We start from the raw sequence: 23233 nt of genomic DNA, 5'->3' as shown, positions 1-23233 counted from the left end.
ATTATTTATTTATTTTTGTCAAATTTCTATATATTTTGACTAATTCATAATTAAATGTGAGACGACAAGAATATTACAAAGCCTTGAAATTTCGACATATAAGGCATACCCTTACAAAAAATAAGTATAGCCTACTTCAAGTTAATTTTATTAGGTATACTTAAGTAATGTTCAAGTATATTTTAAGTATACTTTATATTGTCAATGCACTTATAAGGTAGGCTATCAGATATAACCCAGGATTTCCACCCCGGAATTGTCTTGTTCTTTAATAAAACGTACCTCTACTGTTACAAAGTAGTCACTGACTAAAACCTATGAGAAAGGATTTACTTTCATACACTGACAACAATTGTTTTCAAAAACCATAGAGAAACAATCTTTGACATTTTGACGGCAAAAGAAAATACAAGCCCCGGTTGGGTTTGTAAAGCAAAATTACTTTTTTTTGTTATATTTTTATATCATATAATACAATATTTCAATGTTTTTACGTATCAGTGTACTATTTTTGTACAAATATAAAATATACAAAAATCCCATTTTTAGAGTATAGAGTATAAAAGTATACTTTTATGTATACTTTAAGTGTAACAGTAGCCTACTACTGAGTAGCCTACCACTATGTTTTTCATTTGTACTACAACTATACTATAGTTTATACTGATAGCTATACTTGCATACTGATAGTTTACTAGTCAAATACATGTAGCACATTTTTTAGTTTATGAAAGTACACTTTGAATTATACTCTCAGTAAACTACTAGTTATACTGCAAGTTTTCTTATCAATATTTTCAAACAATGTAAGTTTATAAGACAGTATGTAAAACTGAGCATTTAATAGGCTTCTCAATCTAAAGAGTAAACACAACTACAAGCCAAGTATACTTAGAATACTTAATCATACTTTTAAGTATATGTATTCAAGTATAGGCCAAATACTACTGGCAGTAGTAAGTGCAAATTTAAGTGTATTTCTGAGAAGTACATAAAGTATATTTCTGAGAACATAAAAAGTAGACTGAAAGTATTTTAATTTTAGTTTAAAAGAAGTGTATAATAGAACACTTGAATAAACTTACTTTTCGTAAGGGTAAGATTAAGAGTGAATGTGTGCATAATAGCCTAGATTCCTATAACAAATATTAGCCTGGCAACACGAAGTAGCCAAGCAACACAAATTTGATGTCATGTCTGAGCAACACGCAACACTAAAACGCTAAATAACAACAAAAAAATGATTCAGTTATGCATATACAGTAGCTCATGCTTATGCATATATTTTCTAGAATAGTTGTGGACAGGTGTTGTGACAAGTAAGTGTGAGATTCTTTTGGAATAAAACAGCCTTTGTGGCAACTTGTGCGTTTAGTACATTTTCCTGTCAGAGCTTTAACATCTAGGGATAAATCCCAGAGCAATCTTCTTCAGAGGTGTTACATTTCCACCACAGCTTGTGTTTGATGGTCCAAAGAGAGCCGAGAGACACTTGGCATGCATATTGATTCATCATGTACATATTCATACACACAGTGATTGAACAGTTGAGAATAATCTCCAAAGAGAGGTGCACAAGGTGAATTCAGGTTGATGCGCAAGAAGCGTAATTAAAATACCATGAGAAAATGTTTATTCAGTAGTGTTTTTTTATGAAATACAATACTGTTTCTGTAATTCTGTGACATTACCACTCATCACATTTCTCCAGTTCTAACTTTTAACATCATTCTGATGCACAAATGTCCTTAAAATCCCTGTAGAACTGTTTCAGAACAGTAGGCACTTCAAGGGCTTCTAAAACATTTGTGAATATACATTTTCATAGATTTTTTTAACTAACATATTACATATAATATGTAGTATATAAATAATTATATTCTATAAATTATTGTATATTAACATATACAGAGACGTCGTTGACTCTAAATGGTCAGGTCTTTAAAAGAAACATCGGAAATGCACATGAAAAGAAGAGTAAAAATGAGCAGATGTGATTCACGTTATTAATCATCATCACTGTTAACAACACTGTTTGAGTCTTTGGAAGGTCAGAGACATTCAGCAGAATATGCTCGAGTCAGAAACAAAAGAGAAATCATTTTAAAAGCTGCTTTAGCGTGAGGGATAATATTATGAAATAAAGAAAAATGGCCTTCATTAGGGTTTCTGTCAAAAATGAACATTGGAAATGTGTCAACTGAGAAGAATGTGGGTGTAAAAATCAGTAAAACTGCAGAATTTTACTGGGTAAATGATGTTAACTTGTCATGGAAGATTCATTCTTGGTCTCATTAAACTTGTTAATAATCCATATCTTATTCTAATGAGCCTTTTTTTCCATCCAAGTGTTGGGTAACTGGATATCAAAAAGTTTTGCTGGGGGTTCTTGACCTTGATAAGCTTGTGTGCAGTGCAAACTTATATCATAGTTACAGTAATCTTAATAATTTAAGTCAATTACTGCAATACTGAAGTATGTTGTGAATGGAGTTGTGGCAGACTTTGATGAAACTAAAAGACAGAAAAAGAGAGAATGAAGGAGTACAAGAATGGAGGAATGTGTTCTTAGCTTTAGGCAAAGTAGAATGTGAACGTTCAGGGACATAACACTGTACCAACTACATTAAAATCATGAAATATAACAAAATACATTTAAACATTCTGCAGTATGCTGTGATCTTTGAATGATTTCATATTGGCCAGACGAAAAAATACAAACATTCAGTTTGACTGAAGAACATAATGGCACAAGCCGAAGGAGAAAAATACTCTTTACAAAACCGATGAGATGAAAACTAAATTACTGATAAAGTCCACACTGAGATAAGTTACTCAAATGTAATCAGTGGAAAATTAAAGGTATCAGATATAACCCAGGATTTCCACCCCGGAATTGTCTTGTTCTTTAATAAAACGTACCTCTACTGTTACAAAGTAGTCACTGACTAAAACCTGTGAGAAATGATTTACTTTCATACACTGACAACAATTGTTTTCAAAAACCATAGAGAAACAATCTTTGACATTTTTGATCCCAAAAGAAAATACAAGCCCCGGTTGGGTTTGTAAAGCAAAATTACTTTTTTGTTACATTTTTAAATAAGTAAAGGTTCCCCGTAAAAAAAAATCCCCTCGATGTGCTACCAATCCAACGCTACTCTTGGAGAGGAGTTGCTTGTCATAGTGATGTTACTGTTGGCAATGATTGGTGTTTCAGGCATAGAACTCTTTACTCGGAGCCTTCTGATAGGCTGAGCTGGGTGGCTTGCGCTCTCCAAGGTCATAGCTCCCCTCATCCTTCTTTCTCATACGGTACACCAGAAGGAGGATCAGGAAGATGGCAAACAGGAAGCCGATCACTCCGCCGGCTATAACCGCTGCACCAAGAAGAATGACACCATGTCAAACAAAAATAATATTAAGTTTATAATATCTAACACACACATGCATCTTCAACAAAGGCACACAGCTACAAGTCAAATGAATGAAAATATCAGTGAAATGAACACAGAGGTCCTGTTTACACCTGATATAAAGATGCATTTTGGTTGGTTGGATCACAAGTGAACGACACCAAATACAGGTGTAAAAGGGGTCTAAAACATTTTGAGATCCAGATGTAGTTGAAAACGCATTCAACCGGATTGCTTTCGTAGTGTAAACGTTCATGTGGTCGAATGCATTCGAACAGCCACAAAAGACCACCTCATCTTCTACTGACCATACATGCATAAACATTATGGGAAACGCACTATCCAGAAGGGATTTAAACTTTGTCGGCTAAAGACCCAAGTTTAGTTTGAAGGTGAAAAACGTACCAAGCACAATGTTCTCTCATCATTCCTATTTTTAACACACACTCACAGTGTTTGGTGTGGTCTTGCGGCTGTCAGAGCAGAAACGAAAGCTGCTACTCTCCGTATGTTTTAACGTTGTATGTAAATTGTGCAAGCATATTTCGTCCATTAGATCGAAAGCCCGTTCATTTACCAGCCCATAGACCCTCCCTTTGAAAAAATCAGGACAGAAGTGATTGAAATTTGACAAAAGAGACGGATTTAAACACCAGGTGTAAACAGGTTTGTGTCTCCCTCGTCTACTTGTGATCCGATCGACCAAAACACATCCTAATACCAGGTGTAAACAGGGCCAGAGACATCTGAAATGGTTTGTCAACTTATTCATTTACAGAAAATAGATTGGGTGATTCTTCAATTATGGGCACTTTTGATTACTTCAACATAATAAAGATTTTTATAGCATTTTGTCTTTAACGTCTTGATAGGGGACTGAAATGTTCCCCTAACTGAAGAATCACCCGTCTGTGTGCTGTTCATTTTAAACATACCTGCCAGCACTTCTGTCCTTTGGAAGAGATTCTCTGTGCGAACCTCATGAAGCAGGTCAGCATCTTGTTCAGCACTCGGTGAGCTGGTGGCTTCAGCTGTGACCTGGGGCTTTTCTGTCTGATCGTTAGAGATCTAAAAAACAGTAAAAGAGGGAGCAAGAGAAAGACATCTAAACATCAAAATTGCTGACACAAAAAACAATTCAGCTAGTAGATGGTGTCGGAAAAAGTGAAAAGATTCAATAACAAGATTGAAGGATCCAACATAACAGTGGTGTTCAGTAAAACTGCGAAAGACAGCAGGTCAGTGTATGCGTCAAAGAGGGGCAATATCACAAGTTGTCACAGTTTTGCAGGCTGTGCAGGTTTCCGGAGAAGTGGGAGTCAGCAAAAGCTTTGATAGTGTCAGAAGCAGTACGACTGAAATGGGCGAGCAATTGCACCTCTGGTTCCATGTCTGACTCAATGACTGTCTCTATGCTGATTTTGTCCATCTCTCTGGAAATGGAGGACTCCAAGCTGGGGCTGCTGGTGTAGACAGGCTCCTGAGTAGACCCCGCATTAAATTCTGGGTACCGCGCAATTACCGTGGAAGTGTCTTCATCATCATCTGTGTCACTAAAACCTAAAGAGATGAGTGAGAAATAAAGAAATTAAATAAGTCAGCCATTAGAATGTTTGTTGCAATCCTTGAATTCGATTGGCTGAGCAGAGTTTTTTACTCAGCTTGTCTTTTTTGTGCATTCCAAACCCTCTGGAATTTTTAATTGTCTCTTTCTGGGTGTTACAATAATATGCCAGCAGGTAGAGAAAAGTGTCTTTATGAGTGTGTCATTTGAATCATTCACTCAACTAACTCTTTCAAAAACATCGATTCATTCATGAATATAACAAGTGGCTGCCTTTGTGAGTGACTCATCTGAATCATTTACTCAACCAACTCATGCGAAAACAATGATTCATTCATGAACAAAACAAATGGTTGTCTTTATGAGTGAGTCATTTGAATCATTCACTCAACCAACTCATTCAAAAACATGGGCTGAGTCCGAAATCACATACTCTCTTAATACTAATTTGAATAAGTACTATTTGAATAAGTACTTTGTGACCACTAAAATATACACACATTGTATATAATATGAATGTAATCCAGACATATTACATTCCCCATGTTTTCATTAAATGTAATTTCAAATATTTCTGAGATCTCATGGGATAGTAAAGAAGTGTCTATCGTATGTACACTTCAAAATCATCTGGGTACTGTTTTACTACTGTATTTTGCCTACTATATAGTAGGGAAGTATGCGATTTCAGATGCAGCCATGGATTCATTCATAAACAAAACATGAGTTCATGAGTGAGTCACTGAATCATTCACTGAACTGTTTCATTCAGGATTGAAAATACAACTGTCTATAACCTGAAGGAGCGCAAAAGTTAATTCAGCTGTGGCTTAGTTTAAAACAGTTTTTCACTGACAGAGCAAAAACAGATAAAAGTCACTTTTTGAGTATAGTGTCTAAAATATAATTACCTCAATAATATTTCCTTACATTTGCCTATGGTCATTTTCAACCAACACTTGACGATTTTGAAAATATGAGGTTTTGCAAATGTTGACCTATGATGTTATGGTGTGATGAGACTATAATGACATACCAATGCCCTGGGCTTTACTTTGAACATTCCAAACGTCTCACTTTCTTAGACTTTTAGTCCCACGTAAATACAACGATACAGAATAGGAATGCAAGATCAGCACTTTTGCTTAAAGTGTTTCCAAAAGAGACAGGTGAAATGCATTAAATGTATAAATATTTCAACCATTCTCTCCATTTTGCACTGTAATTGTGCCAGGTACAAGGCACTGCGGTACAGCAGTAAGAGGTAGAGAAATGACTTATTAATAATGCAGAATTTCTGTATGGAGCGGACATCTGCTGAGTGACTATGGTGGTCTTGGCTGACCGCGTTTGACTGCAGGTGAAACATCTGTCCGCTCAAAGGGTGGGCAGCATTGTCTAGCAACCACCGAGTAGACCTTCTATTAACAACACATTAGACAACCTTTAGCCACAACAACACTGGCTCAGTGGCTTAATTGTAAATACATCATTAAATTGTTTTTCTAATACATGTACTATACATGCCCCAATAGTAAGTAAAAAAGCAGATATAAAAGCATAATTATGTCTTTTTTTAGTTGAGTGATTATATAGGATAAACATTACAAGACTCTAACTAGACAATATTTTTCCATTTTTTATTCGATGCAAATCCCACAAGAGTGTTTTGGGTGGTTGCCAGGGCATCTCTATGCAGTTGGTTTTAAGTGTTTTTAAGTACATTGTCTACAGCTACTTCCTGGTCAAATAAGCCTTTCCACATGTATCTATGGTCCTATTCCAAATGGCACATTTGGTGTGGACTTGTGTTGTCGGTCATGTGACGTGTCCTAGTGTCTGTGATGTCCACAAGACCGGAGGGTGTCCCATTTGTCATTGTAGGTTTTAAAAGTCCAAAGCAGACTACTACCAAACAATAGCGGCATTACCAAAGTGTGGACTTGGAGGTGAAAGAAAGGAGAAAGGAATTTTGAGGGGAAAAAACGTCCATTGTCCATTGCCAATAGTGTAGACTTGTATAAAGTACAGCTCACATAGAAGTCACTTTCAGACCAAGTAGCTTTCTGTTGGTCAACTCAGTGACTTAAATGATCAACTTGAACATGAGTGATATCTGCATGGGGAACTTTTTCGCCCTCACTTGAAACTCCCGATTATATGGTTTTCTACTGAAATGACTGGATTTTTGTTGAGCAATGTTAAATGTGACCTCACCTTTAGGCTTGCATTTGAGACAATGCCTTTGATATTCTAGCCCCTAGATCGTCACCAATGATCTCTAGGATCAACTTAGACTCACAATGCTTTTGGGAAATGTACACCTGATCACTTAGGGGCAAAAGTAGCAATACACCTCTCCTCAACAAGCCACATGATTAGAGATTATCATTCACAAACAGTGTGGGATGAGTTATGCGCCAAAATGGAACACTTTGTGTTAGGGGTTTGTTGAGTAATAGTCATAATATTATAATTATGGTCTCTTGAGACTGAAGATGCCTCAGAACAACAATAGTAATACAATAAACTGTTATAGAATCAGTAACAGTGATACAGAATCAGAAACAATCCTTACCAGATCCTGAACCAGAAGTGAAGTCATCATCATCTAAAGGGTAGTCACCAGACTGCTGGTCATCCAAATAGATGTCATCAGCTGAGGCAGGGGACTGACCCGAGACCAGTACCTGTACAGGTGAACACAAGCAGAAATTTCAGAATAACTTAATTTGAAAATTATATTTTAACATCTAGTAAACTTTCTTTAATGGCAAAGGTTTAGTCATTTCCTTAGTACATATATGAAATGATCTCAAAAAATTCTTCAGTTACTGAAAAAAGAAATGTGCACCACTTAAGTGCCATTAACATATCAAACAAAAGCTTTTTTACATTTTTCTAAACAACACAGAATAAAATCTTGGCAGATTTTCTTTTATGCTGAAGACATAAACAACAGAGATGCATGCCCAAGGTTCCTCCCACTTCTGTTTCCCTGGAAACTACCTCAAAGGAAAATAATATTTGATTCCTCTGGAGAAAACTCTCTGAAAACTCTCTGACCCACTAAACAGACGCTAAAAACCAATCTAAAAGTCAGCATCTGTCATTTTTTTTGCACATTGTGGAAGTAACAAAAGGTTTATCGCTCTGGGGTAATACTTCAAGGTTGAGGGGTGGCGCAAACGGACAGACACGGTCTAGCAAACAAACGCAAGAGGCTATCATTGTTGTCAAGAGAGGGGCAGATGGACCTATGTTTATTTCCAAAACCTATGACCCTTTCTTTTTCATCATGATGGTATCACATCCTCCAGCGACTTCGTCGTCTCCCACAGACTTTTCCATTCACGCTTTCTGAAGCTCAGCCGTCTCTGATCTTCTCCATCCATATTAACCCTTCAGCAAATCACAAAGAGCCACCAACAGCAATGCTTTGTGCACCTATGTGTCATTGTATTTCTTATAACGTGGAGGGCAAACAATGAAATAGTGTATGAAAGCGCTGATATTGTCTGTATGTGTGTGTATTTGATTAAAGCCTACAAGAGCGCCTAACAAGGAGATTGGATAATACTCCAAGCACCTTTGTGTGTAATCTGAATCCTCCTATTCACCCGCAGGATAAATAATGGCACTCAGGTGATAAGGTTCAATATTATAGAGGTCACTCATGCAGGATAAAAACCCAGGAAGAGTGAAGGGGTTGGATTCAAAGCCTGTACAATAACAGGAGGCTGGAGCAGGCGCTGTTTTCAGAGGCACTGAGGGGGAGATTAAACGGGACTTGAAAGCCAATGGAAGACTAAATAAAGCCACAGAAGTGCCAGAGCCTGTGATCAGCCATGGGTCCCACTCAGGACACCTCAAACATACATCAGCCTCTGTTTGACTCTTCCCATTTTTCACAGTCTCCTCACAAAGCGAAGGCTTTCATTAGCCGTCATTGCTCATCGTGACAGAGAACACACAGGAAGACGGGATAAAAAAAAACCTGTTTAACCTCCACAGCTTACAATAACTGAACTTGAGTGACATAAGGGCCGTGTATGAAGCCTAAAAGGCAGCTGCCTAGACAGTCAATGACTAAACAGCCAGTGTTTTAGTATGAAAGTTCCTAAGTAAATTGGTTTCAGAAAGACTTCAACGCCACCATAATGTCACCTCAAATTATTAATGCAAGCTTTAGACATTTCTGAAAATATTTAAGGACTGCAATTCTTATGTCTGATTAAAGAGGAGTGATGGTTTAAAAAACGGGGGGAAATCAGACAGCATTTTTTTAATAAACAGAAAGTGATGTAAACAGTGGATTTGAATGTGCCTTGATGCCTTCCTACAAAATAAAAAGTTCTCTTTATGACTTACTCATTCCCTCTTTCTCTTTCTTCCATATAAAGACCATAATATAAAAATGGTATTTGCTTGTGCGAAAGTCACTGCCATGATGCTAGTTGCAATGCTATTCATTTGCTAAGGTGTTCTGATTGTTTTTAGCGCAGAGTATTGGTAAGTGGTTTCTAATGTGTTCTGGGTCGGGTTTCCCAAAAGCATCGTGAGCCTGGTTGATCGTAGAGACCATTGGTGGCAATGGTTTTACGATCTACTTGGGTTTACGATGCTTTTGGGAAACGCGACATTCAGTTGAATGTATAAATCACAAGTCATGCCTATTTTAGCTAAGCACTAAATATCTAAAAATATAAGATAGAGAGTACAAAAGTCAAAGCATCTGAGAATATGGAACATGTGTTTCATTAAAACAGCACGTTTATTTTTTTTTTAAGTTTAAACTCAACCACCAGTATCAAATCCTAAAATAATTCCAGCATACATTTTTCCTCATTTTTTTCCTCTCATATGAAAGTGTGAGTCTCTGTTGCTTAATCCGTCTTCCAGTGAGAGCGATTTTGATCCATGCGATTTTCACACCCCTGTGTTTCACGAAAACTGCCTTTAATGAATGGCAAAAGTGATTTAGAAAGTTCTCAAGAAAATCCTAGCGTTTAATTGAATGGGAATGCTCGGAAGAGCTTCGGTGAAATTGCTAATGGGATGAAGGGACTAAAAAGCCACGAACTGAAAGAAACTACTGCAGGTGGAGGAGTCAGATCTCAGATTTCAGACTGAAGTCACTTTATTTTCTTTACTTTGAGGACGGCCATGAAGGAGAGAGAGACGTAAGTGAGGAAAAGAGAAAGAGTGAGAGAGTGCGGTAAGAGTGTGATGGATAATATCTCTCATTCCAAAACAAACTCCTGTCAGCCATATGAAGGTGAGAGCCACATTCCTGAGTTCCCGGACTGCAACACAAGTGCTGTATTGTGCGAGGGTCTGAGTCCCTCTCTTTCAGCCCGTGCCAATGATACAGCTGGACAGGAAACTCTGAAACTCACAACCAGCTCACTCTTCTTACTCAAACAGCCATGCCAAGCAGCCCAGCACACACACTCTCTCTCTCTCTCTCTTTCCCTAACACCCTCTCTCTCTCTCTCTCTCTCTCAGCACACCGTCACCAACTCATATGTTACACACAGTGTCCAGCCAGCTGTACGCAGCTGCCAAGCTGCAGAGTTGAAAGCAGAGAGAAAGTACTGACACATATGCTGGATTTGGCAAGCAGAGGTCTAAAGTACATAAAAGGAAAACATTTACTGCTGACCGAAAATGAGGTGAATAATTCAAAAACAGGAAGCAACAAGGGCAAGAAATTATGCTGCCCGTGCCAACATTAAAACGTCTACATCTATATTGAAATTTAAAGGTGAACTAAGTAACTTTTTTACATTAACTGAACAGCTTCGGAGTCATTGGAATGGTTATATTACTTATTTCGGGTTGAATGGTGGTCGTTTCGCACCCCCCCTGGTGCCCGTGAGCGGAAAATTCGCACTTGCAACTTTGAGACGGCGGGCCGCCGGCAGCCGCGGCAGGAAGTATCGCGTGATATCAGGTCTCGCGATGTAAACAATTGCTTTACGGCCAAAAGAAATCTGCTCAAATACTGTCATTATTGCGCTCCCTCACGCTGTTCGAACCCGAAGGAAGAAGACGTTTTAAAGAATGTCCCATCTGCTTTGATGTCGTTGATCTACTAGCCTCTGGTGTCTGAGAATCACCAAAGAGTTTTTACAACAGTGTTGTCAAATATCTATTCCGAAGCTGTGGGGGGAGCTCTAGAGAGAAACCTGCGAGCAAAAAGCGAGAATACAGCGAAGAAATCCCGAAGCTACTGAGTGCTGCTTTAATGTGATTTTAATATGATTTCACTTGCCCTTGACATCGAGAATGACAGTGGCAGAAGCTAAACGCTAGTGGCAGTTCTCCAGGTGGCTCTGTCTGTTTCCACACCCTGTGAAAACCTGATTGATTAAGTCTACTCAGGCTTCCCTCAAACTCTTACCACAGGATACACAGTGCAAAATACACAAATGTGGTCAATTGAGCTAGCAAATGTAAATGCAGCCATTTTCCATTGGCCATTTCTATCAAGTCAACAACCTCTTGTGAAGTGGATTGTATATCCATAGACAGACTCTGGGCTGAAAAGCAGTTCTTTCTTTTTGTCTAAATCACTAATGTTAGTCTTAAATGTGATATGAGCATTAAATACCATATTATGTGTGCAGATATATAGGAAACATGCTCAGTTCACATACTTGTTTCTTTGAAAAACAATGCTACAGCCAGTTATTCTACTTTGAAATGTGTGTTCCGTGTCAAATCGTGTCCACTACCAATTTACCCAATCTACCCAATTTACCCAGTATTTCGACACCCCTAGCTTGTCAGTTGGCAGAAAAAAAATGCTTATTGGAGCCATGGAGCCATGGCCATCAGACATTGCAGACTCTACACAACCTAAAAAGCCTCAGCATCCATCTTTCCAGTATATCTATCCAGAGACATATTAAACATGGATAAATCAACTCATCAACTTACAGTTTAAGGTTCGTTACTTTCCAGTGTTAATTGCGCTCATCCTTGTTACGTGTCCTTAATCTAGCAACTTGCGTGAGGTTGGAGGAAACAACTTTATAATTGAATACTTTGGACTGCAGTACCCATTTCAACCTCTAGCTGTCAATATTGCATACTGCAACTGTAAGAATGTAAATCAGCTGTGAGGTCAGAAAAAATAATCCACCTACAATAGCAGTGGCGCGAGTGTTGAGCATCACCTGTGCGCCACACCAGTCTCGAGTCCCACAGAGGAGCTCCGGAAGGATAAACGGAGGAGTGACGACAGAGTAGGATGAGAGAGGACAGGGCATGGGACATTTATGTTTGTGTTTTGTTTTAATTTATGCGGCAGTCGTCAGTGAGGGGCTGCCACTTTACTTTCCTTTGTTATTTGTGTTTATTTTGTGTATAAAGTTATGTTCAACGTACACCAGTTCCTGCCTCCTTTTTTTCCTGAGCCTTGAACATCCTTACAGACTGCTTCCCCTTACAAACTGTCCTGTGCTTCCAAGATTTGGTATAATAGATGGAATAATAATCAGATAGTATAATAATAACAAATTATCTTTATACTTTAAATATGAACGCCCCAATAAACTTAAAGTAAAATCGAATAACAAACTGTTGTGACATCATTTCGAACAAAATCAGGCCCAAAACGATGTTCGTTTGGATTTTGTCTATCTTCAGTGTGAAGTATTGCTAATTCTTGTTGTTTTGCAATTTTGAGTCTTGTTTTTTCCTTAAGCCGGCCTGTGTATTATTATTATTAATGGATTTCCTCATTTACCCCTGCTGTCTCGATTTGAATTTGTTTGCATTGTGGGAACTGTCTGTCTGGTTACTGACCTCTGCCTGTCTGACTACTTTAAATAAAGTCTGCTAATGGATTGTACTTTGGGGTCCAACCCTAGTCTGTCACAGTTGGTCGCACCAAATGAAGAAAAATCAAAAATCAAAAATCAAATTTTGAATACAATTAAGCAGGTTTGTAATAAAGTGTCCCCAATGCTTTTTTTGAATATTACATTTTATGCAGTGTGTACTAATAGCTGCTTGTGAATGTAAAAGGTCTGCAAAGTTTAAAAGATCAAAGTGAACGACAAATCGAAAAATAATCGATTCTTAACTGCTGAAGCGAGCTTTAGTTTCTGCTCTGACAACCGCAAGAAGACCACACCAAACACTGTGAATGTGTGTTAGAAATCAGGAATGGTGAGAGAACGCTGTGCTTGGTATGTTTTTCGTCTTCAAACCAAACTTGGATTTTCAGCCAACAAAGTTTAAATTCCGTCTGGATAGTGCGTTTCCCATAATGTTTACGCATTAAGTCAGTAGACATAGAGAAGGTGTATTTTTTGTGGCTGTACAAACACATTCGACCACATGAGCGTCTACACTACAAAAGCAATCCGGTCGAATGCGTTTTCGACTACCTCTGGAAGTGGTCGAAAGGGGACAAGCTCAAAACATCTTAGACCCCGTTTACATGTGTATTTAGTGTCATCCACTTGAGACTGACAAAAAAGCATCTTAATACCAGGTGTAAACAGGGCCTAGAAAATGCTTTAGTTAGCCAACAATTTACCAAACGCATAAGTCAATCATTCCCATCCAAATTGACTTACAGTACAGTATATTTGTCACAAGGACAGTCCTCTGGGAGTAACCAGGGGTTGAATTTGTTTGTTTAAGTGGGGTGTACCATTGTGGTGGTCCTATTTACATGATAAAAATTAATTAAATCAAGTGAGTCAAGTGAAATGCAAATAAACTAACATAAAAGAGCACAGGCTACTTAGGCTTATGAAAAGAAGAAAAATACAGCAAAAAAGAGAGAAAAGAGTTTAGAGACTGAATTGAAGACACTGAATGTACGAGACAAAGCAGGGTTTTTTTAGCTGCTGGGTGAAGCTGAAGCTCACACACTGCCAGACTAATATGATTATTACACTCCGAACAGCCCCTTTACACATTCCAGACTGCATTCGGTTCCCTTAATGTAATCTCAATATGAAGCAGACTGCTGTGTTTCCTTTGAAATTCCTCTCTATGCCCCTGAGGCCTGGCTGTGTAATTTCACATAGTCTGCTGCTCCGCTCCAGCCGCAGGAAAACGTGGTGTGTTTTCCTAGTTCAGACTGACACCTATTACACAATGATGCCATAAAGCCACCATCTTTCCTGGTAGAAAACACAGGCAGAGCCAGCATTTGCTCTGGTTCTCTCTGATCAGAGGTACAGAGGAAAAACCCTTGCACACACAGCTAAATACAGTATGACCTCAGTTGTCTTCATCACTTTAATTAGCAGACATACAGTACTTCAAGATTTAACTGTGAAGTTAAATTTAAATTATATGTTGCATATTGCAGACTGTAATAGCTAGTTAGTTGAAAATACACTTATAGGCTTTTCCCATTGCGAATACCCGTGAGTTAACATAGTTTTTAACCTCCAGGCTACTATTAACCTTGGGCTAAGCAACGTTTCACCCTTTTAATTTTGAATGGGGCTTAGCACTAATTTTTTGCTCTGGGTAATGAAGCCCTGCTCAGTGCCAACGGATCGCCTACAGCCTGATGTATAGCACAACAAAATGGCACCAAAAAATAAATAAATAAATAAAATAAAACAAAATAATATATACTATACATATATATATATATATATATATATATATATATATATATATATAGTAGTCAACATTTGAAGTGGATCAAAACCTTTCTTCAAAGTTATACATGAATTTTTAACAATAACCGTTCTTGTCTTATGACAACTTTGATGAACTTTTTTGTTCCACTTGTTATCCACTTGGACCATGCCGATACTCAATATCTGTCTCCGAATATACTTACTATCCTATATAGTATGTGTAAAAAGCAGTACAAGTGAGTGTCTGAAAATGTAGTATTCATAAAAGACCAGGCAAAAAATACCCCGAAAGATTTACTGCTTACGCCGAAACTCTGAAATGTGCACCATGTGAGAGAACTATTCATGTTCATATATGTTGGGGAACATCGGTGTGGATGACATCAAGAAATTCTGCATCAAAAGTGGTACATACTCTGACTCAGCTTTGGAGTAAAAGTAATATGCAAGTCAAAGAATTCTAAATTAAACAATGCTTAGTTCCCTCAGATGCAAAACAATTAAGGCAAACACCTCCATTGCAATTATAAAAAATCTTTTCTGCAGACGGAGAAGCAGTTAGTGCCTGATATTAACCTCATATATATGCAAATGAGAATGCTAATGCAGTGTTTACAAATGTACAGTGTGAAATCTCGAAACTACCCAGGGGTAATAAATAGAGATAACCCAGGATTACAGTAACGCAGGGTTAACAGTTTAAAGTATGTAAAGTCTTATGTTAACGTATTCGAATTTGTGTATACATGCTTTTTCTACACTTATCACACACTGATGTGGTGGTAATGTTATTCATATGATGAGTCAACTTATTCTTTCCGCATATTTCATTTTTCAAGCCATTTTTTCACTAAACGTTACATTCAAAGGGCAAGACGATACTAAAGCACAAGAAATTCAATAGAAACATCTGAGTCATTCACTTGTGTATTGAATTTAAAAATGAATATGAATACATTTTACAGCACAAGAAAAAAATGAAAGGAGAGAAGCTTAAAAAACAAAAGGACATGTAATGACTATTGGCTAATGAGCTGAATGTGTTGAAAGCTGCAGATGTTCTTCTGTCAGCTCATGTGTGCAGAGACAAAAAACTTTAACGCCAAATTAAGTGTGAAATCCACCTTGAAATAGAAATTAAAATAGGTTTTATAATGTTTCTCAGTTTGAGCTTTAGCTAATAGATTATAACTGACTGAAAGTCTAATGAACCATGAAAGACAAAAAAAAAAAAAACCTTTAGCAGTGTCCTAAGGTCTAAACATAAACTTTGAAGATACTTTTAAGATTTCAAGTACACTCCAAGTGTATATTCAATACAGTTAAGCAAGGGACAACTTTATACTTGCTGTTTGCATGTATGACCTTTTTAAACTAAACCACACACAGTTTGTAGACTAAAACCTTGAGGACCACACTACGATAGCTGTCAACTCTGAAGATTGACTGGAAGATTTGTGACCAGTGTGCATGTGTCGGGCCTCCAGGGCTCCGGTAATGATCAGGTCTACCGGACAGTGTGAGAACACAGCTGTGACCGGCTGAGCTCTCGACGCACAGATGATATAACGCCTGACCAGCTGCGGAGATTCACTTCACTTCACTGCACATATACACAACATCCATCGGGCTGCCATAACCGTCCAGAATATGCTGGATGGAAAGTGGGAACCAGGATGAATACTGTCCATTCAGACCACAGGCATGTCTGGCATTCCTAAAATGCCTTCTCAAATACAGGTGCTGTCGGGAGTGGATAGAGCAAAAGAAGCAAACAGAACGAGAGAAACGAAGGGTACAGAGAAAGGTTCGCAGGAGAAAGAGAAATTGAGAGAGGAAAAACAGGGCGGAAAGTCTTGTTTTTCTTTGTGAATGTAAAAGGTCTGCAAATTTTTCAAGATCTAAGTGCACAGTAAATAAAGTTATTGTCTCCTGAAAGAAAGAACCGATACAAACCTACATAATATTGTAACACATTTGCATAATGGCAGCCTATGGTCTTCATGGCTGCTCGTGACATCTACATCAACATTGACCCTCAAACACTGAATTGTAGCTGAAACTGGAAGAGTTTGGTTTGTGTTGTCATCATGTCGAGAAGATGCTGTTTTCTGTGCTGCAAAAGCAAAGCAATTTTTGAATGCACTTCATAGGACGAGGACTCGCTGTAGAATTGATACAGTAAAACCGACACCATTGCTACTGTTCGTATCACTGTGTTTCAAGCGCTTAGGAAGCCTCTGGAACTGAAATTCTGATATAGTAACGAATGTTTCACTTCCAACATGCGCTGTAAGCAGTAGACCACGACTGAGTCATCTGACCAATCAGAGCAGAGGAAGCTCTCCTTTAGAGAGACTAAATCCTTTATTGAACCATTTCAGACACTGTGAGAAAAGAGCTCATTTACTAAACAGGGCAAATTCGCATCGGAAAGTTCTGCGCTTGATCTTTTGACGACGTGCAAATTTAAGAACACAGACGTAGCCAGATCATGTCCATAATGATCAATGCAATCTACCAAGAGCAGCGCAAATTAGCGTTTGGTTTAAGACGTGCTTTTTTGGGGCGTTAAATAAAGGCACAAGTACCAGTAAATTGACTAGCGCAAACCTTTGTAAATCACCTTGCGTGATTCATTTAGATACTCCCCTCCCATAAATTTCAGAAATTTGAAAGGGAACTCCTACAAATGCATAGCAATAAGGTCAGATGCAATAAGGTTTTCAGCGTTAATTTTTCACTGCGTGTCTTTAGTAAATCCTGACTGTAATTTTTTAACACCAAAAGACGCAAGACGCAAAAGACGATTTACTGGTGTAAGCTGTTAGTAAATCTGCCATAAAATCATTGTATTACTGTTGCGGTAGCAGGAAACTTGAATGCTTTTTTATTGCCTTTTTTCCCTATCACATATCTATCTATCTATAAATTACAGAAACGAGTAAGTGCAGTGCCAAGTTTGGCGTTGTTTGGATTAGAAATGCAAAAGATATCGGTAAATATATCGGTAAAAGAAGCACTTAGAAGGTTGTGGTTTAAAAATAAACATTCTGACATAAACACTGTCAGCTAAACATTAAGTCAGCTACACTGTTTACTTCTGAATATTATATTTTATTCACGGCCATCATTTGTAGTAGCCCATTAACAATCTGTTTTCTCAAGCGTAGCGTTTTCTCGGAGTTCACTGTGTAGCTTGCTCCCTGAATTGTCGCGCTTATTCATTTGTGGATGCTAACTGAATCTGTAAGTCAGCTACACTGTTTACTTCTGAATATTATATTTCATTCTGGTGTGCTTAACGTTATCGCTACTGTGCAATAGTAGCCTATGCTATTCACCAACTAAACATATCCTATTCAATGCGTTCACTGTCTCTTTCACGGCCATCATTTGTAGTGGCCTATACACACTATAAACTGTTTGTTCAAGCGTAGCGTTTTCTCGGAGTTCACTGTGTAGTCTGCTCCCTCAATCGTGTAGTTCAATTTTCCATATTTATTGTATGTCATTATGTCAGTATCAGTATTAGCTTTCTACCATGCTAAAATAAAAATGTCACTGAACTTTTGCTGTGTAATTGTAACAATGAGCACTCAAACACACTGAACCAACAATTACTAAAAACACACACAAAAACTGATTTCGCACAGGCACTTTGCACTAGTTTTAGCAATCATCATAAATTTGTTATCATTCAAAAGACATAATTCATCCTGTTTTGAAATTGGGCATTGTGTTTCCATAGATACTGTACTTTACAACTTAATTTTTCAACTATATCATTTCCAAATTTGAAACACAAATTGGTTAGACATATGGATTTGATTTTCAAGCAATTTTAGAGACCAAATTTGTAATTTTTAATTTGTAATTGTCATTTTTTAAACTTACATATTTTGAAGTGCCTTCTTCAAAAAAACACCTTAGGCCTGAATTACAAAGTGTTCATTAATTAATTACAACCAAATTCAGATCTACACTGAAAAAGGGGGATGACAGTTAACAGGTTAATGCTACTTTTTAATACTATTAATACTTTTAGTCAGAAAAGATGCATTCAACTGATCAAAAAGGACAGTAAAGACATTAATAATAATATGAAAAAACTGTTTCACAGTTGTCAGCATTGATAATAATAAGAAATGTTTATTAAGCAGCAAATCTGCATAAAGATCATGTGACACTGAAGACTGGAGTTATGATGCTGAAAATTCAGCTTAGCCATCACAGGAATAAATTACATTTTAAAATATATAGAAAAAAAAAATAGAAAACAGTTATTTTAAATTGTAATAATATTTTACAGTTACTACTGTATTCTTGATCAAATAAATGCATTAAAACTTTTGAACAGTAGTGTATAGAGATCACAATGAAAAGCATAGAATTTGTGCCTCTAATGCTTTAAAAATGTAATGGAATATCAGACTTTACTCTATTGGTGGAGTTTATACCTTTATATTGTTATAGACTGCTGAGTTATAATGAAGGAAGGGAAAAAATGACGGTTAAACAGCATGTGAGGTCTACTGCATCTGGAGAACATGTGAAAACACACACACATACACACGCACAATATACTGTACAGATATGAAAATGGTCCAGGGTATTTCCAAAAGAGAGTTTATGACCTGGTCCATGTACAGTTTTAAAGTGACGTTATACTTCAACTTTTCACAGCACATAAATACAACAGTAAAATTTTAAAGAAGGCGTCTCTGAATTCCAAAGTCATCGGTTTTCTGGAGTTCTCTGATTTTATTGAGCGTTGGACTAACCACTAATCCGTCTATTCGACTTGCAATTTATTTAACATTTTTAAGCTAAAACATCATACACGTCATGTGGAGCACCATAAAGGTGTTGACTGCTGGTATTTTTTAACGATCTTTAAAAACTGCAAGCATACTGTCTTTAAGTAACTTAAAACCTCATACCTCGTTTTCCCATTTCTACGCACAGTATGTACCATTGTGTCGGCGCACACCTGGGGCTCATGTGGGCTCTTATTTGAGAGTCCTCTGGAGAGCTCAGGTAACCCATTGGGTCATGAAGTGCACACCTGGTTATTCAGACCACTGATTTACAGCACATAACACACCTGAGCTCTCACATACAGTATATCTATTCACATGAGTGGACAATGAAATCCGAGGACTGATACAGGGAGTTAAATAAGACAGACGGGTCAATCTGTACGTAGTATAAATCTGTTATGAGATCTGCTCTGGGGTCAATGACAAAAAGACTGTCCAAGTTAAAGAAAATAAAACACAAAGTTCTTCTAAATGAACTCTTTGAAATCATGTTGAAAAAAGTAAAGATTCTAAAAATGACGTAACCATCAAGTAAAAAGTAATAACATATTTTCCTTATAGCTTGAAGAAATGTAAGTGTACAGATGTTAATGATTATTTTTAATTATTAATTAATAAATATAATTCAATTTCACACCACATGACATTTTACACCTTGCATTGTCAAATTACCGCAACAGTGAAATCAGTTTATGAACAAACGTGAACGATGGACAGTTGATGGAAAAGCACTTCAACGTCACGAAAGTTTAAGCCTTGACAAGAAGACGTGAAAGGGAGCTCATTTCATTACTCGTACGCTGTGTCTAAAGTTTTGTGATGCCCGGAAAGACACGTCTTGACAGCGTGTGAATGCTAAACTGAGCTCTATTTCATGTTTTCTTGCACTTGAGCGGACAAATTCACACAAAATTGTCAAAAAAATAGTGAGTATCCTAGTAAACATAGTCGGTTATCTCTTAAGTAAACGTAAACAGCGGACAAAAAGTAAAAGCATGTGTACAGTATGAATCAGTATATTAGACCTGTGCATTCGCTCTTAAAGTGACAGCAGCCTAATATTTATAATACGTCTGCGTTTTCACGGGTTTGTGTTTTTGAGGTTTGCGGATAATCGTTTGCACCTTCGAACCTATTTCAGTGAGTGCGTTTTCGAGACACCAGGCATTGTTTTGTGCGGATGGGCGGCCGAAGCGCGTTAAGGATTTTCCTGTTAAAACGGTGCTAAGTTAATAACTAATGATTTTCGCAACGGAAGTGAATCAATCAATCAATCAAAACTAACTTTAGCTGGACAATAACTTTATCCTAGAGCTGTTGTAAAGCCTAAACAATCTGTTACGGTAATTTACTATTATCTCTGTAAAGCTGCTTTGAAACAATCCATAAAGGTTAATAAAACATTACACTCACATCTTCTGGAGGTTCAGCAGGAACACGTTGGTACCGATCCGTTTTTTCTCGTTTGTGAAGCTGTCTGGTGTGAAATGATTCGCGCAAACATGAAAGCACAGACGATCGTGGGGAATCCCTGTGAGGGAATCCCCGCGTCAATCCTTTGGGCATATCGCTTCAAAAACAAAACTCAGCCACTGCTTCTTCAACGGCTCGGATTTAGGAACATCCAAATGACTGCTGTGTTCCTTATTACATCTAAGAACAGAACACCACAATCGCTTAGACGCCATTCTACTCCAGCATATCAACAATGGTGGACTACTATGACGACGGCTGTCACAGCTTGCTCAGGGCGGGTCTTGTGTTGAAACACGGCTGTCAATCACAATAGCGGGAGGGGCGTACGATCTTATGACGTCACAATATCGAACGGCTTGATTTCAGAAATGGTCAAACATATAAGGAGATTAAAACAAAACCACTGGATGGATTTTTATCATGATAGGATGGTTGTGTACAGGCACTGCCAACAGACATTTCAGTGCAATCAACTTGTAAAAGTGCATGTACCATTATATGACCCCTTTAAAAGCGCTATATAAATGAAGGTGACTTGACTTGACTTGACTTAATATACCTACTGCTGCATGTGCTTTTTATGTTAATTAAACAACTAAGGACAAAGAAAAAATCAATCAGCTCTTGACTGATTCACTTTTGTAACTTTAATAAGGATTAATTAATACAGATGTTTAATTAATACATTGAAGATTATGCAGAGTTATTTTACATTCGCTTATTTTATAAAAAATTTGTATACATGAAAACTACTGTTAGACCTAAGTTTACTTGTCTTCAATAATGTTTAATATTCACTATCAAGTTTAAATCTGGAGGCCAAACTGTGAGCCTGATGGACTTGTTCTCAAGCCAATTCTTGGTTGTCTTTGAAATTTGGGCAGGAGCATTGTCTTGTTGAAAAATAACATCTGATCATTCCTCTTTAGATAACAACTTTTCACTTATGGGAAGCAAGCCATTCTGCAATATTATCCTGTACTCCAAAGCATTAAATGACTTTTCACAGTGAAGCAGCTCACCAATACCAGCAGCTACTGTAAAAGGCTCTCCGCACAATGACACAGTCTCTTCCTCCCTGCTTCACTGTGCTAAAGATGCATTTATTATAATATTTCTCAGCAGATTTTCGAAGACACTTCTCTGGAACATCCCCATGCAACCCATTTCTTTGTGATGCATCACTCCACACACAACTTCCCATATTCAGCCAAAAACTTTATTTCGTTTTGGATGTTTTTCTGAGAGAGCAATGTCTTTTTAAGTAGTGCATTTGCTGAAATGTTGCTATATTTCCTGATCAATAATTTGTGATCAATTTGTGATAATTTGTGATAGCCATTTTGGGCTTGGCCCATATATATATGGGCCAAGCCCATATATATATGGGCCAAGCCCATATATATATTCGTATAAACTTTTTTACGAATCATATATATATATATATATATATATATATATGGGCTAAGTAATATTAAGCAACTACATTTAAACTACAAGTACTAAATAACTACAAGTACTAAAGGTTAGGGTTGGATTAGGATTTGGTTAAGGGGTTACTTGCATGTAATTATGCATAATTGACTGTTATTACTATGGTAAGTACATGTAACATTTGTTACGACACTGTAAAATAAAGGGTTACCCTATTTTTAAACTTATGTGCCCCCAAAAAATTCTAAAATAATTTTAAATCAGAGATTATGTTCATCAAACAAGAAGTGTCACTGTATGTATGAATTGGATTGTTAATGTATTTTTGAACAGATTATTAGATCTGGAGAATAGAATAAAACAATACAACACTGCACAAAAAAAAAGGTCATAATTCACTCACATTACACATTTAATTAAAAACATTCCAATAACTGCTGCCATGCATCTATGCTTAAATATGTGCAGGAAGCTCAACAGTACCAGTCCTCCATTATCTTCACTACACTTCTCTTTTTGTGTTCCTCAAAGGACAGAGTATAAGAGTAAATTAATATTTTTATTTTATTTTAAGATCCTTTAACAGGTACAAGGTTTTAATGAAAAACTTCACTTGGTGCAACAACACAGCTTGACATCTTGCAGTTGATCAGAACCTTCAAAAAAGACAAAACTGAGGCATGAGCCTCTCTCATTCTTAGCAGCGTTCCTCCGTCTGTGCTGCTGGAGGCCGGCCAAACCAGCTCCCTCTGGAAGGATAACCAGGCTCATATTTACTGCTTACTTCTAAAAACTGAGCAGACTTTGGTGGAGTCTTTCGTGGACTTTTCTCTGTGCTATTCCAAAATAGCACAGTCACAGTCAGTATCAGACAAACTTTTTTACGAATCTTGCAGA

At 37.4% G+C, this 23233-nt stretch overlaps 1 protein-coding gene across 1 annotated transcript in view; it reads right to left on the bottom strand.

Moving 5' to 3' along the window:
- Nucleotides 1–1022: 1022 nt before the first annotated feature.
- The window catches only part of LOC308704726 (syndecan-2-A-like), a 29636-nt gene continuing 7425 nt past the window's right edge, over nucleotides 1023–23233 (bottom strand). Inside the window, exons 2-5 of the mRNA XM_081389235.1 lie at nucleotides 7559–7670; nucleotides 4795–4976; nucleotides 4352–4484; nucleotides 1023–3380 (exon numbers count right to left, since the gene is read on the bottom strand). Coding sequence (XP_081245361.1) covers nucleotides 3217–3380; nucleotides 4352–4484; nucleotides 4795–4976; nucleotides 7559–7670 — 591 coding nt within the window. The 3' untranslated portion in view covers nucleotides 1023–3216. The remainder of the gene's footprint in view (nucleotides 3381–4351; nucleotides 4485–4794; nucleotides 4977–7558; nucleotides 7671–23233) is intronic.

This window comes from Scardinius erythrophthalmus, assembly GCF_964197995.2.
Source record: "Scardinius erythrophthalmus genome assembly, chromosome: 16".
NCBI classification, from domain to species: domain Eukaryota; kingdom Metazoa; phylum Chordata; class Actinopteri; order Cypriniformes; family Leuciscidae; genus Scardinius; species Scardinius erythrophthalmus.
Note: the sequence above shows the minus strand (reverse complement) of the source record. Positions and strands in the feature narration are given on the sequence as shown.